The sequence below is a fragment of the Battus philenor genome, unplaced genomic scaffold (genome assembly GCF_028537555.1).
Source record: "Battus philenor isolate CCGP_79_NKW_IND1 unplaced genomic scaffold, ilBatPhil1.0.hap1 SCAF_7, whole genome shotgun sequence".
In the NCBI taxonomy this organism is placed as follows: domain Eukaryota; kingdom Metazoa; phylum Arthropoda; class Insecta; order Lepidoptera; family Papilionidae; genus Battus; species Battus philenor.
The window spans coordinates 15,853,299-15,871,288 of NW_027181737.1; the positions used below are offsets into that span (position 1 = coordinate 15,853,299).

The window sequence follows — 17,990 nt, forward strand, 5'->3', positions numbered from 1 at the left end:
GCTCTCGCAATAAATTTGTTGTTCCGATAATTGGAGGTTTACACGGGGAATATTCGATGATGTTGGAATACATGTAATATTGATATTCGATAATGTCGGGACGCCATATAAGTTCACAGTCAGATATTCTAGATTCGATCGAACTGTGCTGCATTCTCTTCGTGACGTATATAAGGTTTCACTGTAAATAATCCTCTGTTGTTAGTGAAATAAATTAATGAATTTCCATGAAATATTAAAAAATGTTTTACGAACTGGATTATGAAGACGGAATAGTGTTTACATTCATTTGCAGCTTAAAACGAATGTTCCGAGCTTTTAAGCTGTGAAGATTCAACTCATAACGGCGAAACGTCGAAACGGAACGAGTTTTGGGCTTTTTTAATAACAGCACAAAGTGCCCGCGCGTGCCGGAGTGGCGGCGGCACAGTGCATCCGCCACCCTCGTCCCCAACTAACCCCATTTCTCTGCCATCGCGTATTCAAACCCGTATTCAAACAGTTGTCTACTGTCCATTTATTTGAATATTATTCTTATAAATTTCACCTATGTCATCGTTGCAATGCTTATGTAAATAAATATTAACACTAAAATTATAACTAAATACTATCTTGTAATGTAAATAATTACTACCACTAAAATTATTATTTTAAATATTATCCTGTATGAATAGTCTGTATTTAAATTGCAAAATAAATTAATTTAGATCGTGTCACAGTTCAGAAACCCTACCACAATAAAAATGAGGATACTTCGGTTTTATTTATTTATTAAGGATTGACAATATTATTATAATTGATATAAATTTAAAATAAGTACAGGAATTATTTCAATTTAGAATGACAGGCAACCGGGACATACGCTATGTTAATAAAAAAAGTAATTTTGAAAATAGAAATTAGATCTATTTTAAAAAGTTATTTTATAATTATGATTCTTTTTTTAATTTCTTTATTCTTTAAGTTTGAATGAAGATCATGGTATATGTGGAAACTGTTTATCTTCGTAGACATTTAGTTATACAATGTAAGACATAATGTCGATTTTTAAATTTACAGGAAAAACGTAAAGAGAATTAGCTAAATAATTTGTTTCAAAACAAGACTTCACATGCACTCACTTTTCGTGGTTCAGGGCATTTACTATTCAGGCGCGAACGCGACCAGACGTCAGTTAAAACTATCTCTTTAAGACATATTTTGTAAGTCAAGTAAATGAAATTATCGTACTTATATTCCTATATATTATGCTTAATAACTCCTAAAGAAATACGTAATAAAATCCACCGCGTTCGCTTAATTAAAAACAGGCTATAACAAAAAAAATACTTAATTTTATGTTATTGTAAGACTGATAATATCTATGTCGTGTCTGCTCAAGTAGTTGTCGAAGGTGCTATGCCCGAAGTTGTAGACGACTATATACTTGAAACAAACCGTCCAGCTTGACAAGTCCAATATCGAGAAATAAATTATTCCCTGAATCCAACTCTGATGGGCAGCGTTCAAGAAGCTCCTAAACCTCTTCTAATCCAAAATACCGCAATGTTTGAAGACAAAGATCTTTGAGTAATATATGTTGCCGGTGATGACATACGGATCCGCGACGTGGTCATTTATGACGGCCCTCATAAGGATTGAGGTCACCCAGAGAGTAATGGAGAAGGCTATGGTCTAAGTTGAATCAAAATGAGGAGATCCGCAGAAGAGTTAAGATCACCGACGTAGCTCGCGTTATCTGAAGTAGCAGTGGGCGTGGCGCGTTCGCTCTTGCAACCAATGGCTGTGGGGGAAGGAAGGTTCTCGAGTGGTGACCACACGACGGTAGACGGGGCGTGGGTAGCCCATCCGACACTAGGTTGACTGACGATGACGTCATAGTTATAGTCCGAAGTCATATCGCTGTCTTATCACTACGCGGCATTAGCGGATTAGTAAGTTGAAGTATTAGGCAGACAACAAAACGCAGAACAGATGTCTGCGAAACCTTAGCCCGGCAAGCGCAGCGCAGGACTTCCATTCATAAAGTCTGAAAAACTTTGGGTACAATTCCAATCGGGTTTATTGTAAATGTATGGTGAAAGTCAATATTTGTGGACAACCTACTGTTCGTTTCTTTTTCTTCTTGCTTCTTTCTGAGGCAAGTGCGATCGAACCAATACTGATCGAAGACAGTTAGATGTTTTTATTTATTATTATATTATATTTATAATATGTGTTAAACCTTTTTTATTATAAGTATACATGTTATATACGTATGTATGTATGTTTATGTATATTTATGATCATTTGTTTGTGAATATGTATTTTTTGTACACGTGAACTACCCTTTATAAGTACTATTATCTTTTCCTTACTATGGTTGTCTGAAAGAGATTGCCTTATGTGATAAGACCGCCCATTGTACTTTTCTGTATATTATTGTATCTGTATATTATGTATCTTATCGTGTACAATAAAGAATATTAAATAAATAAATAAATAAAAATCGGTTATTTAAGTAAAAATACCGGTATTTCGGTATTACATTAATGAATGAAAATTGAATTTATGACACAATATAAATCCAATTTAAAAATAATATTAATTAATTACAAGGTTTTTTTTAAGATGTACAAACAAATTCATTGTATTAAAATATATATCTGGCACATTTATTACACAAACGGAGCCGAGTATGGTACAATCGAGAAGCGGCGTGTCCGCACTATAAAGCGATTGTTTATGTTTTACGTCTATTACCCAATGATTAGGTCTCTTTTATACAAATACATAAAGTAAGTAACACAATAATTATTAAATTGTTTAGATTAGATTGTTTCATTTTGCAAATCAGCTGTAGTGTTTACTAGTAAAAATTTAAATTGATTGTTTATGTTCTTTAAAAGCATACTTTATTTATTTTTATTTATTTAATATTATTTATTGTACACGATAAGATACATAATATGCAGATACAATAATATACAGAAAAGTACAATGGGCGGTCTTATCACACAAGGCAATCTCTTACAGACAACCATAGTAAGGAAAAGATAATAGTACTTATAAAGGGTAGTTCACGTGTACAAAAAAAAAATATTCACAAACAAATGAACATAAATATACATAAACATACTTATAATATACTAACATAGCATACTTTAATAAAGAAAACGCAATTTATTAATATTATTTCATAAATACTTTTAATTTAATAATATTTATTACTTGTTTAATTATACAATACCATACAAGCCTTTTATATGTAAAATATAACATAGAATTTAATATTGAATTTCATATATTATTTGTTATAACGAGTCAATGGAGCAACTGAGGTAAGTAAAAGTATAACAAGTAATTTTTTTATTAATAATACCGGTTTTAATACCGATATTTCAAATATCAAATATCGGTATTAAGATTTTAGTTCGGCATTGTAAGCCCTAGCTGAAATGACGGCATTAAATACAATAATGAATGATTTAAATATGAACAAATCTCATGTCGATAATTATATTTGTTTAAAAAAAACTAATTATCTCAACAAATAAAAGCATATAGTCATAATAAATGTTATTAATTGGAGCAGCGAGAGGTTATCTGTAGGGCAAAAACTTATAATATTTCAATATCATAAACAAAATAAACTTGCCTGCAATAACTTAGTTGGATTCAAACGACACCGCACGCTTTATCAAGTTGATGAATAAGTTAGAAATATAATGATATATATGTTTAGTAAAATTTACAATGAATTTAAAAATTGAACGGATAACAAAGTGAAGTGTTTCAATGATGATTTCAAAGTGATGATAGGAAAATGAAATACGGAAAGTATCTTGTACTATTCACGTTGGTCGTGGCGAATTTGATAGACGAACCAGCACCTCAAGTTACAATAGACCAAGGTGTTTTGACAGGTAAATTGAGCAGAAATGGAATGTTCTTTGAATACATCGGTATCCCTTATGCCTCCACTAACAGCAGTGTACGTTTTAAGGTAAACAAAGTTATTTTTTAAACCTTTTCACTTGTTAATTTGTTAAGAAATAAATATAAATACGTTACGCCTTAATTTTACTTCCTGTTAACAAATTCGACTAGATATCTTGACTTATTTTTTAATATAAAATTCAGTTTAAAAAGTATAATATTATATAAATCCTATTATATAATTTAAGAGTTTTTAATTGAAATGTATGGAAATTAGTTTTTTGATTCATTTACATGGTAGACATTATAATGTACACATCAAAAATTGAATTTGAAAATTTCATTTTAAACGAGCAACTGTTGAGATTCTGGCCCGCTCTACTTAATAGGTCAGTATTCCGAACCAGCTTTATTTTATTACCATATAATGTTAAAATAATCGACAATTCAAAATTACATATAAATTCGTACTTGAACAACGATATTTTGAATTCAAATGAATTAAAAACAGTTTACTAGAAAAACCACATGTTACACAACCTACTACAAATACACAAGGGTATTAATTTTCAGGTGTTTAAAAAGTATATGTGTGATGCCTTAGTCTAGCTGAGGATGTGCTATAGATCAAGTAATAATGATGATCTTATAGTATAAACTTAGAAAAATCAGTATCATTAAGTTAAAGTTTTAACTACTTATGTTAATATCATTTATTAATAAAGAAACATGACTTGGTAGTCCAGGGATTTACCTTGAGATTGCTGGGTTCTTTGCGTAGTAGGAAATGGTTAGTGTGAAGCAGAGTAGAAGTCGTCACCTTAATGGCAAATTGCCAAAGAAGGTTATAAATAAAAAAAAGATTATATTAAAAATATAAGAAAAAATTAAAAACATCAAAAATTTTAAATTGTAAACTAAAGGACACAAAAGAATGTGGCGTAGGAAGATAGACTATGTGTGTAAGGATTGTGAATGATGAGAAGAGAATAAAAGAAAGTGTCATAAAAGAAAATAAAACTGCAACAACAAAGAAATTATTGATAAATTTATTCCCTGTCCTAAATACAGATAGGGGGAACGAGTTGTCCCAAATAATGGGGGTCATAGAAAAGACCCGCGTAGCAGGTTTAAAGAAGCCTTCTTGTATAGGCATTTAGCTTCATGGATCAGACTCCCCTCCCTACCTAATACCGCTTTGGAAGAAGCTTCCAGAAAATGCGAGTAATTACTCTTGTATGATATCCTTCAGCAATAGAGCTATTTCGTACCGTTACAAATATCTTTCGTTCCTACATTTACCGCATACAAATCAACTATGAATTTATTCCTAATTAATTCGTTGATTAGATCTTACGAGAGTTTTAATTACATTTGTCTCGCAAGGGAAAGTATTTTAATTAGATTTTTAACTAAACGTTTTAGTTATATTGAATGAAATACAAATATTATAGAATTTGAAGCCTTGGACCTTACAAAAAGGCTCAAGGTCACATAGAGAGAATCTAGGAGATTTAGAAAAAATCTAGAAAATGAGGAAATCCGACGTAGCTCGAAGAATTGCTGGTCTGTAGTGAGCGGGGTACATCGCTTGTTCAACCGATGGCCGAAAGGTTCTCGAGCGGTGACCACGTGCCGGTAGACAAGGTAGTCAAGGTCAAGGGAAGTTGCAGGATTCGGGCAGCGCAGGACTGTTATTGTAGCTAATTCAAACAAAAATGTTGTGCGCGTCTATTATTATTGTACGAGAGATTAGACATAAAAGCTTTAAACGAGTGAAGGTATATTTAATGGAATCAGGCGTTACCTTGCGGAAGTCCATCCTAAGTATGAAAAGGACCAATATTTAGCCACTGTAACACCCCTGTAACATAACTCCTGAAGATGCCCCGTGGAGGGGTGAAACACGTGTTGAGTGATTTAGCGGTGGCAGTTGTGTGATTCGCATTGTTTGCCGCATACGCATATATCAGCGGGCTGGCGGGCGGTGCACTTTGTTGCACGATTACCACTGCATGTGCGGAAGTGGCTAAATATTGATACTTTTCTTACCGAGTGAAGGTATACACATTTATTAGTAAAAAGCTTTAAGGGACATTTCCAAACACTATATATTAAGTGATCACTTTGTAATATCTAACATAAGTTTTTTTTTCCATTAGAACGACAAGCAAAGAACTTTTGGGAGTATGCGTAATTTCAATACCTATTAATATTCAGCATTAAATTTGAAAGTTTGTTCGTTTTATATTAATAATTCGCATTAAAATATTTTGTTACTTTAATGCATTTACATTTTTAATCATTTTTGAAAACATTAATTGACATTAAAAGAGGTGTAAATTCACTCGTTTGAAACTCTTACAAATATAAAAAATTACACTGTATAATTTTAACTTGTCTATGACAGTCACGCGAGGAGAATCTATTTTGATAGAAACTAGAGTCAATTTGGACCACCTATAATGGAATCATTAAATTTAAAATTCCTCGCTGCGTGAGGTCCAAGCGTGATGGGATCTGAAAAGAGCCCACATGTAGTCGGATTCTTATTTAAATATTTTCAGAAATATTTTTAAAACAAGACAACGATCGTATAAGACGTGTGTTTTATTTATTATTCATTGTAATTTTACTTTACAGGCACCAGGTCCACCTCCTAAATGGGAAGGAGTTTACAAAGCCGTCGACGAGATATACTTTTGTCCACAACACACGATACTAGGTGTCGTTGGATTGGAAGACTGCTTGAAGGTCAATGTTTATGTTCCAACAATGGCGAAACCACCATTTGCAGTAATGGTATACGTACACGGAGGTACTTTCATTTTAGGGGGAGGCGGAAAATTGGTTTATGGTCCAGATTTCTTAATAGAAAAAGATGTAATTGTAGTAACATTTAACTATAGAATAGGTGCTCTGGGATTTCTCTGTCTTGGAATAAAAGAAGCGCCAGGTAACGCTGGACTTAAAGATCAAATCGCAGCATTGAGATGGGTTAAGAACAACATCGCTGCTTTTGGCGGAGATCCAGACAACGTTACGATATTTGGAGAAAGCGCTGGTGCTACATCTGTATCTTTACTTCTAGCGAGCGAAATGTCTAAAGGATTATATAACAGAGCCATAGTTCAAAGCGGTCCATCTTTATCTAATTGGGTAATTAATAAAAACCCAGTGAAAATCGCACACCTTCTCGCAAAAACTCTAGGTTACAATGGCGATAATCGTTATGATTTATATAAGTTCTTTTCTAAGTTATCCTTAAGTGAGTTAGTAGGTGCTAATATTAGGAAACATTCAATAAAGTATCTAGATACACAGCTGATACATCTGCCGTGTGTTGAAGAGACTATAGAAGGTGAGGAAGCAGTATTACCAGATTTACCTTATAATTTATTTGCAAATAAGACGAGTAGTGTTCCTGTTATTTACGGAACGACTAGTAAAGAAGGTTTGTTTTTGATATCCGAGTACTGCGATGAATCGATTGAAGAGAGAAACCAAAGGTATTGGTCGGCGTCTGATCTACATTTTGAAACTAAGGATGAAATGGCTATAGAATCTCGAAAGGTACAAGAGTTTCATTTCGGAAATGAAGAAATGAATGAGAAAAATATATTAACTCTATCGGAAATGTATACGCATTTGTATTTTGAAATGCCTACACTATTCGAAGCAAATCTTTTAATTAAAAATGCCAATGCTAGCGTATACAATTATTATTTTGATTATTCGGGCGGTAGAAACTTTATGAAGATGTGGAGCGGATACGGAAGCGAAAGTGGAGCCTCACACGGCGATGATTTGTTTTATATCTTCAAATCACATTTTGCACCTCAAGCCTGTCTTCCGAGAGATCAAAGAATGATTGATACATTGACAACGTTGTGGACAAATTTTGCTAAATTTGGGTATGTTAATTGCTGCTTTTTTGTCTTATTTGATTAGGTTTGGGGAGCTTCATATACACATTTTTACGATGTTTAATTGATAAATATTTTTTAATAAAAGTTAAAGAAGAATCTTTGTCAACAGTGACACCATTTTTATAAATCACAGAGAAAGATGCAATAACGTTGTCTCTTTCTTTTAATACTAACCTTATTTATATCGCTGCGTTCATTTAGTTTTCGCATTGTTGACAAAATATGTCATTTGTTTTAAAAATAATTAATTTATTACAATAGCTATTTACCATTTTAGTTAAAACGTAACGAATTATTATGGGTTAAATGATTTCAAGATTTTTTTTTCATTATTTAAATACATACCTAAATTAGATTTTGTCTTATACAGGAACCCAACACCGGATCCAAAGCAATTTGGAGTCGAATGGATACCAAGTACGAAGAATAAAATGAATTTTCTCTACATAAATGACGTTTTGAAAATGGGACCAATGCCAAACCCTGAACCATATAAGTTATGGAAAACACTGTATGATAAATATCGAAAACGTTGGATTTAATAAATTATGTGCAACTAAACCTTTTATTATTATTTTAAATAAAAAATATAGTGGCCAGTTGTATATATGAACAAAATATTACTAGACAAGCTCAATTTTATATTGACGTGACATAATAAAAAGCCTTTATTTACCAATAAAATTGGAAACATATTTCTTTTGAAATTACATTGTGTGTTATACTCGTATGTCAGTTTGTGATAGAAATAACGCACTATGGATAGGTTTTCTGCAGCTTACTCCAAACCATCCTGTTCTTCATTCCTTTTTGGCTATTTCTACTATTTCGTCAATTGAAATAGCTCCTTGCTTAGTAAAAATATACCTTTATTCCATCTTAAATAACGCTAAAAAGATTACGAACGCGTCATAGTTCGAAAAAGCCCACAATTAATTTACACGAATTTCTTTTTTGTAGTCACTTTTAAAATTATTCGCTTATATGAAGAACAAGTATGGAATTTAAAAATCCTTATATTTTTACTCAATAGACATTTTTGTGTACATTTCAATCTTTATAAGTAAGTAATAAGTAACTCTGCACAAAATAAAATGTTAACTAATAATAAGAAATAAAAAAAGAAATGTGTAATAAAGAATTAAGAAAGTAAAATAAATGTGTAAATAAAGATAAATTAAATGTAAGAAAAAATTAAAGAATAAGAATAAATAAAACCTAGCCACCTTAGAGTAAGAAGACGATGGAAGAAAGGCGAGGAAAGAAAGAAGGTATAAAAGAGCAAAACGAAATATATTGTGAAGGACGAAAGTAAAGAATGGAAGATATTGTGACGCGTGAAAGAGAGTGATAAATAAAGAAAAGACTGGAAAATAATATTGAACAATAAAGTCCCTAATCCCAAAAAGTTAGGGGTACGAGAGGCCCCTAATAGCGGGCCATAAAAAAAATAAGTAATGAGATACCACTGGTTCGATATCTTAATGCTTAATGGAAAACATCATTGTGAATAATGCCACGATGTCCGGTGTTTCACTGCCTTTATCAAGTAACTTCCCGCGACTTTTATTATGTCACCTGTCCATCTAAGGTGGAGTCTATCCACGCCACCACTACTGGCTCGTTGTCGAAACTTGAAAATATTTCTACCCTAATACCCCTCATATGCAAAAGTCATATGCAAAAATTACAATAAAGGAGGCAATAAAAATAAATAAAAAAATAATTCGGGATGAGAAATAAACAAGTGTATAAAATAACTGACATACGTAATAAGAATGAAATAAAATGTGAAGGAAGGAAGATAGAATGCCAGATATTGCGACAGGAGAACAAGAAAATATACTGAAAAACTTATAAATACAAAAGTCTCAGTCCAAAGAATGATAGAGAAACAGGAGGTTAAAGAAACAGAACGATGTGCTTTACCGATTGCAACTTCAGATGAGAAATTCTTTGAGTTAAGTCGGTGTCTTTGGTTCTTTGGTTTTGATTTTTTGATTGATATTCTTAATTACAAGACAACCAAAAAAAAAAGTATCCTACACTTTAAACTAAATTCACTAGAAGGCTATATTGAATTGCTAGTTTATGTAGACATCATCAAAATTCAAACAACTATATGATAGCAGCAGATATATGAGAGCAGCAAGTGCAATAGAACCAACCGTTGGATGACCAAAACCACAATAGTGCAAGAATACAAAGTTTAAATCTCTTTAAAAGCCGTATTAATATCTAAAATCGTTTTAAAGCCCTTACTAACATAAAACATTTTACACATAATCGTATATCCGTCTTACAAAGGATAGGAACGTATCAGCATAATTATGAAGGGTTAAGTCGAGACGGTGTAATGTATTTTAATTACACATCACTTGCTACAATTATGATTTGCTTGGTATACGAAATTTGACAGCTGGGTACATTACTTCGAAATGTTTAACTATGTATAACATAAAATAATTTTGGCGTGTTGAATTTGAAATGATTTAGAAACCAACGGCATCGGCACTGATGAAGCATTTTTTAAATTGCTATGTTTTATCTCTCGTACTCCCCTACCATGTGCGAGAAGGGAATCTTTTTTACTATAATATTTTTTTCACGTAATTTTTTATTTTCATTCTTATTTTACACACTTCTTAATGTCAAACATTCGTTCTCTTATCTTCCTTTTCTTTCATTCTTCCCATTCCTTTCCATAAATACATCGCCCCACTTACATCTCCTTCTCTTTTGGTTTCTACATTTATTCACTTTATTACTTTATTTCTATGGTTTTAGCATGTATTTTAATTTTTTAAATTATTGTTTATAATTGTATTTCTTACTGGCTATATCATAGATTAGGTTTGTCTCAATTTGTTTTTAATTTATATGATAATAATGCATTATCAAATTTATTTGTTACAACCTTCTCACAGAAATGCAAAAAATCAGCCCTTCATTGCTTACCAAAGATGTCTCTCTGTCAATTTTCTATTGCCAGAAGTTATGAGCCTGCCAAATTATTACAGAAAAAATTAATTAAAGTTAAATATTTTAGAGTGATAATTTGTACTGACACATTTATTACAAGGCGGTGTTAATATTGTCACTAAAATATATATATATATATATATATAAATCACTCGCTACTTACATCATAAGTATAAATGCTTTTTATCTTATCAGGACATTACGCAGTTATTTGCTTTATAAGATTTCATATTCTAGTAACGAACATTAAGATAAATATGTACTATCGAGTTATGATAATTAATTCGTTACATTTATATCTATTTTATTAATGAACGGTTTTATAATGACGTCATAACTTGACCTAGTGTTTTAAATTCTGACATCAGGGTTCCATGTAGGACTTTATATTTAATCATACTCTCACTGCTGCCCAAATCACATGATTTCTTCTTAGTTTCCTGGTTGCCCAAATGGCATGATCTCTTCTTAGTTGCCTGGCTGCCCAAATGGCATGATCTCTTCTTAGTTGCCTGGCTGCCCAAATGGCATGATCTCTTCTTAGTTGCCTGGCTGCCCAAATGGCATGATCTCTTCTTAGTTGCCTGGCTGCCCAAATGGCATGATCTCTTCTTAGTTGCCTGGCTGCCCAAATGGCATGATCTCTTCTTAGTTGCCTGGCTGCCCAAATGGCATGATCTCTTCTTAGTTGCCTGGCTGCCCAAATGGCATGATCTCTTCTTAGTTGCCTGGCTGCCCAAATGGCATGATCTCTTCTTAGTTGCCTGGCTGCCCAAATGGCATGATCTCTTCTTAGTTGCCTGGCTGCTCAAATGGCATGATCTCTTCTTAGTTGCTTGGCTGCCCAAATGGCATGATATCTTCTTAGTTGCCTGGCTGCCCAAATGGCATAGTCTTAGACCTCTTTTGAGGTAGTGAAGTTCGACGCGTGGAGCTATATATTACAATTTCACTAAATTGAATCGCTACGGCAGACGCTCCATGAAGTGTCTACGTTACTACGTCGTCCTTCCCCCTACTGGGGGGCCTAGTCATGTTTACCGGATCGTGGTCGCCTCTCAAGGTTCTTTCAAAAAGCCTTCAGTTGCACGATCGATATGCCCGCCCAATATCACTTCAGACGAGCAGTTCTTCGAGATGCGTCGGTGATCTAGGTTCTTCTGCTGATCTTCTTTCTGATTCGATGTCCTAGCGTTACTTAAGCCTTTTTATAAGACCCGTCGTAAGTGATCACTTCTCGAATATATCATCACCAACGACACACATTGGACAATTGGTTCAAAATACCACAATGTGATGACGAAGGTCATCACATTGCGGTATTTTGAACGGAAAGGGGTTTCCGAGCTTCACGAACGCTGCCTATTCGAGTACTCAACTATTATTTTTTATAAACTAGTTAAAAAATTCTCACTTGGGACTAAGGATTTTTTATTGGTCAGTAATGAGTATTTCCACAGTTACATCTAATAAAGTTAGAAATTATACAAGGAGTCTGTCGAATGGAGATAAATTTTGAAAAAGGTCTTCGAAAAAAAACTTTTGACCTCTAGTTTACACGGTCTTATATAAAAAACAATTCCATTTCTACAAACGTACAAAGTATCAAGTGACGTGTGAGTAAAACAACGCTCGAGTTAACATGTAAGGTTTAATAAAACCTTTAAAAGGCCAGTGTAAATCTTGTTTATTCTCCGAAATGATACATAATACATTCGCAGCGCCCCGTCGCGTTTTAATAATATGTAAACGTATAAATTATTAAAATTCAACGCCACCCCATCCTCCGGGCGGTCACGCGCGGGTATCGGGTTAAAATTCAACAGTTTTCGCCTTTCGTGTAATTTATTCAAGTAAATTTGGGACGGGTGACGAGAACTGACAAGGGCTACTCGGCAGCCGGCGTCTGATGTCGCCCAGCCTTGCTTTATCCTTCATTATCCTCCTTTATAATTGTTAGCGTGACATAATTTATGTTTTTCCTTTATAAACATCTAATCAACTTATAAAACACTTAAATATTTTTTATTATAAAACTCTTGCAGGGGTAGATAAATAAATGATAAAAATGATGTAGGCAGGTCCCCCACTATGTGATCCGTCGACATAGCTAAGGTGGCAGCAAGGCGCTGGAGGTAGGCAGCGCTAGACCAGTCATAGCGGCGATCTTTGAGGGAAGCCGATGTCTAGTATTGGGCGTCCATAAACTAAGAAGAAGAAGAAAACGATGTGCTATAAATGAAGCCTTTCAGCATCACCATCAGCCACACGCACGCTACTGAACATAGGCCTCCAAAATCTCCATTGGACTGGTTAAAAACAGTATAAATTTATCGTCTTCCAACTACCTGACTGACCAATTACGACGTCTCACCGTACTATGAATAAAGAACTCGTAGAGTAGTTTGCCCGTGTTAAGTTAAGAAGCCAAGGTAAACTGAAGATTTTTCCTCAAGAAGAAGCTGCTTAGGCGGATGTATACAGACTTCTGACACGTGATAGGGTAAGAAAAAGACTGATATATAGCTACTTCCGCCATGCAGCAGTAGTCGTGCAATAAAGAGAGTTTGACTCTGTGTTTGGCACTAATCGGTATAACATTATTCCTGAGGATGCCCCGTGGAGGGGTGAAACACGTGTTGAGTGACTTAACGGTGGTAGTTGTGTAATTCGCATTGTTTGCCGCATGCGTTTTTATTAGCGGGCTGGCGGGCGGTGCACTTTATTGCACGACTACTGTTGCATGGCGGAAGTAGCTTTATATTGGTCCTTTTCTTACTTAGGACGGACTTCCGCAAAATAACGCCTGAATCCATTAGATACATGATAGGGGATCATCGTGGAGGTTTTAGTTGGTTCAACATATTCCAATGCTCTTGAAACCAAGCTGTAACTTGAAATACAGGTACACGTATTTACAGTACAGTAAAATTGTTTTATAATTACATAAGACTACAACAATGCAAGGTATAATCAATATAGTTAATACTAGAAGATTGTAATACCTATTATATATAAGTATAGAAATATATTAGGAAAGCATAACAAAAAATTTGTATACCTTTATATAGAATTGATTTAAACGCGTTAGTGACACGTGTTTTTTTAATTGATCATATAAACACGGGAACGAACGTACACGCAAACAAAGGAACACTAACGTTCAGAGCTGCAGTTATTTAGTTAATTATTACTTCGCTTCATTTAGTTGTTTCGATTAAACTTAGTAAATACGAAAGATTAGTAAGATATATTTACGAAATAAAGTTTAATATTGATAATCAATTCCGTTTAAAAAGATTTCGAAATGAAAATATTTGTGACGTGTCAAATATAACGATCGAAAAAATTAATTAAAGTTAAATATTTTAGAGTGATAATTTGTACTGACACATTTATTACAAGGCGGTGTTAATATTGTCACTAAAATATATATATATATATATATATAAATCACTCGCTACTTACATCATAAGTATAAATGCTTTTTATCTTATCAGGACATTACGCAGTTATTTGCTTTATAAGATTTCATATTCTAGTAACGAACATTAAGATAAATATGTACTATCGAGTTATGATAATTAATTCGTTACATTTATATCTATTTTATTAATGAACGGTTTTATAATGACGTCATAACTTGACCTAGTGTTTTAAATTCTGACATCAGGGTTCCATGTAGGACTTTATATTTAATCATACTCTCACTGCTGCCCAAATCACATGATTTCTTCTTAGTTTCCTGGTTGCCCAAATGGCATGATCTCTTCTTAGTTGCCTGGCTGCCCAAATGGCATGATCTCTTCTTAGTTGCCTGGCTGCCCAAATGGCATGATCTCTTCTTAGTTGCCTGGCTGCCCAAATGGCATGATCTCTTCTTAGTTGCCTGGCTGCCCAAATGGCATGATCTCTTCTTAGTTGCCTGGCTGCCCAAATGGCATGATCTCTTCTTAGTTGCCTGGCTGCCCAAATGGCATGATCTCTTCTTAGTTGCCTGGCTGCCCAAATGGCATGATCTCTTCTTAGTTGCCTGGCTGCCCAAATGGCATGATCTCTTCTTAGTTGCCTGGCTGCCCAAATGGCATGATCTCTTCTTAGTTGCCTGGCTGCTCAAATGGCATGATCTCTTCTTAGTTGCTTGGCTGCCCAAATGGCATGATATCTTCTTAGTTGCCTGGCTGCCCAAATGGCATAGTCTTAGACCTCTTTTGAGGTAGTGAAGTTCGACGCGTGGAGCTATATATTACAATTTCACTAAATTGAATCGCTACGGCAGACGCTCCATGAAGTGTCTACGTTACTACGTCGTCCTTCCCCCTACTGGGGGGCCTAGTCATGTTTACCGGATCGTGGTCGCCTCTCAAGGTTCTTTCAAAAAGCCTTCAGTTGCACGATCGATATGCCCGCCCAATATCACTTCAGACGAGCAGTTCTTCGAGATGCGTCGGTGATCTAGGTTCTTCTGCTGATCTTCTTTCTGATTCGATGTCCTAGCGTTACTTAAGCCTTTTTATAAGACCCGTCGTAAGTGATCACTTCTCGAATATATCATCACCAACGACACACATTGGACAATTGGTTCAAAATACCACAATGTGATGACGAAGGTCATCACATTGCGGTATTTTGAACGGAAAGGGGTTTCCGAGCTTCACGAACGCTGCCTATTCGAGTACTCAACTATTATTTTTTATAAACTAGTTAAAAAATCCTCACTTGGGACTAAGGATTTTTTATTGGTCAGTAATGAGTATTTCCACAGTTACATCTAATAAAGTTAGAAATTATACAAGGAGTCTGTCGAATGGAGATAAATTTTGAAAAAGGTCTTCGAAAAAAAACTTTTGACCTCTAGTTTACACGGTCTTATATAAAAAACAATTCCATTTCTACAAACGTACAAAGTATCAAGTGACGTGTGAGTAAAACAACGCTCGAGTTAACATGTAAGGTTTAATAAAACCTTTAAAAGGCCAGTGTAAATCTTGTTTATTCTCCGAAATGATACATAATACATTCGCAGCGCCCCGTCGCGTTTTAATAATATGTAAACGTATAAATTATTAAAATTCAACGCCACCCCATCCTCCGGGCGGTCACGCGCGGGTATCGGGTTAAAATTCAACAGTTTTCGCCTTTCGTGTAATTTATTCAAGTAAATTTGGGACGGGTGACGAGAACTGACAAGGGCTACTCGGCAGCCGGCGTCTGATGTCGCCCAGCCTTGCTTTATCCTTCATTATCCTCCTTTATAATTGTTAGCGTGACATAATTTATGTTTTTCCTTTATAAACATCTAATCAACTTATAAAACACTTAAATATTTTTTATTATAAAACTCTTGCAGGGGTAGATAAATAAATGATAAAAATGATGTAGGCAGGTCCCCCACTATGTGATCCGTCGACATAGCTAAGGTGGCAGCAAGGCGCTGGAGGTAGGCAGCGCTAGACCAGTCATAGCGGCGATCTTTGAGGGAAGCCGATGTCTAGTATTGGGCGTCCATAAACTAAGAAGAAGAAGAAAACGATGTGCTATAAATGAAGCCTTTCAGCATCACCATCAGCCACACGCACGCTACTGAACATAGGCCTCCAAAATCTCCATTGGACTGGTTAAAAACAGTATAAATTTATCGTCTTCCAACTACCTGACTGACCAATTACGACGTCTCACCGTACTATGAATAAAGAACTCGTAGAGTAGTTTGCCCGTGTTAAGTTAAGAAGCCAAGGTAAACTGAAGATTTTTCCTCAAGAAGAAGCTGCTTAGGCGGATGTATACAGACTTCTGACACGTGATAGGGTAAGAAAAAGACTGATATATAGCTACTTCCGCCATGCAGCAGTAGTCGTGCAATAAAGAGAGTTTGACTCTGTGTTTGGCACTAATCGGTATAACATTATTCCTGAGGATGCCCCGTGGAGGGGTGAAACACGTGTTGAGTGACTTAACGGTGGTAGTTGTGTAATTCGCATTGTTTGCCGCATGCGTTTTTATTAGCGGGCTGGCGGGCGGTGCACTTTATTGCACGACTACTGTTGCATGGCGGAAGTAGCTTTATATTGGTCCTTTTCTTACTTAGGACGGACTTCCGCAAAATAACGCCTGAATCCATTAGATACATGATAGGGGATCATCGTGGAGGTTTTAGTTGGTTCAACATATTCCAATGCTCTTGAAACCAAGCTGTAACTTGAAATACAGGTACACGTATTTACAGTACAGTAAAATATAATAAAATTACATAAGACTACAACAATGCAAGGTATAATCAATATAGTTAATACTAGAAGATTGTAATACCTATTATATATAAGTATAGAAATATATTAGGAAAGCATAACAAAAAATTTGTATACCTTTATATAGAATTGATTTAAACGCGTTAGTGACACGTGTTTTTTTAATTGATCATATAAACACGGGAACGAACGTACACGCAAACAAAGGAACACTAACGTTCAGAGCTGCAGTTATTTAGTTAATTATTACTTCGCTTCATTTAGTTGTTTCGATTAAACTTAGTAAATACGAAAGATTAGTAAGATATATTTACGAAATAAAGTTTAATATTGATAATCAATTCCGTTTAAAAAGATTTCGAAATGAAAATATTTGTGACGTGTCAAATATAACGATCATAGTAATAAATTTTAATTGTTTAAACTCTGTATTACCTCTCGGGACGATTACATAAATATGAAGTGTTCTGTATTTAATATCACGTCTATAAAAAGTTAAATAATATATATAAAAAAATATTATAAAATCTTGACTCTATGCCTTAAGAATTTCACCTATATCGGTCACTTAAAAAAACTTTAGGATGGTTGAGACATACTAAAACTTCTTAAACAATAGCATCTCACTAACTTCAAAATGTTAAAAAGTTATGGTACCTAATAGCACTTATATACTCTATTTACATGTAAATGGACATTGAAAAAATACACCTCGAATTTTCGTATAAAGCCTGAAGGTACTTTTCCTTAACGTACTAGCTTCCTTTTTCTTCTTTTTTTCACCCGACAGACGGCAATAGAAACCATATGACATGGTTTCTGTGGTCGTATGGTTCAACTAGTGGGGACCTCTCAGACCCAACGGATATACGGATCCGAGACGTGGTCGCCTACGATGGAGCGCATAAGAAGG

General features: G+C 34.5%; 2 protein-coding genes across 2 annotated transcripts; one reads left to right on the forward strand and one right to left on the reverse strand.

The window, feature by feature from the left end:
* The first annotated feature begins 3,661 nt into the window (after positions 1-3,661).
* On the forward strand, positions 3,662-8,395 carry LOC137931307 (esterase FE4-like). The gene is made up of 3 exons (XM_068774754.1): positions 3,662-3,985; positions 6,562-7,832; positions 8,218-8,395. The coding sequence occupies exons 1-3, from the start codon at positions 3,806-3,808 to the stop codon at positions 8,387-8,389; spliced, it is 1,623 nt and encodes a 540-aa protein (XP_068630855.1). The 5' UTR covers positions 3,662-3,805; the 3' UTR covers positions 8,390-8,395.
* A 2,754-nt stretch (positions 8,396-11,149) lies between these two features.
* Positions 11,150-16,072, reverse strand: LOC137931222 (zinc finger protein 430-like). The gene is made up of 3 exons (XM_068774632.1): positions 16,018-16,072; positions 14,535-15,068; positions 11,150-11,763 (listed from the first exon to the last, which is right to left on the reverse strand). The coding sequence occupies exons 1-3, from the start codon at positions 16,070-16,072 to the stop codon at positions 11,150-11,152; spliced, it is 1,203 nt and encodes a 400-aa protein (XP_068630733.1).
* Positions 16,073-17,990: the final 1,918 nt, after the last annotated feature.

Coding starts and splice junctions, on each gene's coding strand:
- LOC137931307 (XM_068774754.1), top strand. CDS start 3,806: ATGAAATACGGAAAGTATCTTGTACTATTCACGTTGGTCGTGGCGAAT. Junction 3,986..6,561: donor ACAGCAGTGTACGTTTTAAG/GTAAACAAAGTT, acceptor TTTACTTTACAG/GCACCAGGTCCACCTCCTAA. Junction 7,833..8,217: donor ACAAATTTTGCTAAATTTGG/GTATGTTAATTG, acceptor TGTCTTATACAG/GAACCCAACACCGGATCCAA.
- LOC137931222 (XM_068774632.1), bottom strand. CDS start 16,072: ATGAAGGATAAAGCAAGGCTGGGCGACATCAGACGCCGGCTGCCGAGT. Junction 15,069..16,017: donor CCGGCTGCCGAGTAGCCCTT/GTCAGTTCTCGT, acceptor TGTAATATATAG/CTCCACGCGTCGAACTTCAC. Junction 11,764..14,534: donor TGATTTGGGCAGCAGTGAGA/GTATGATTAAAT, acceptor TGTAATATATAG/CTCCACGCGTCGAACTTCAC.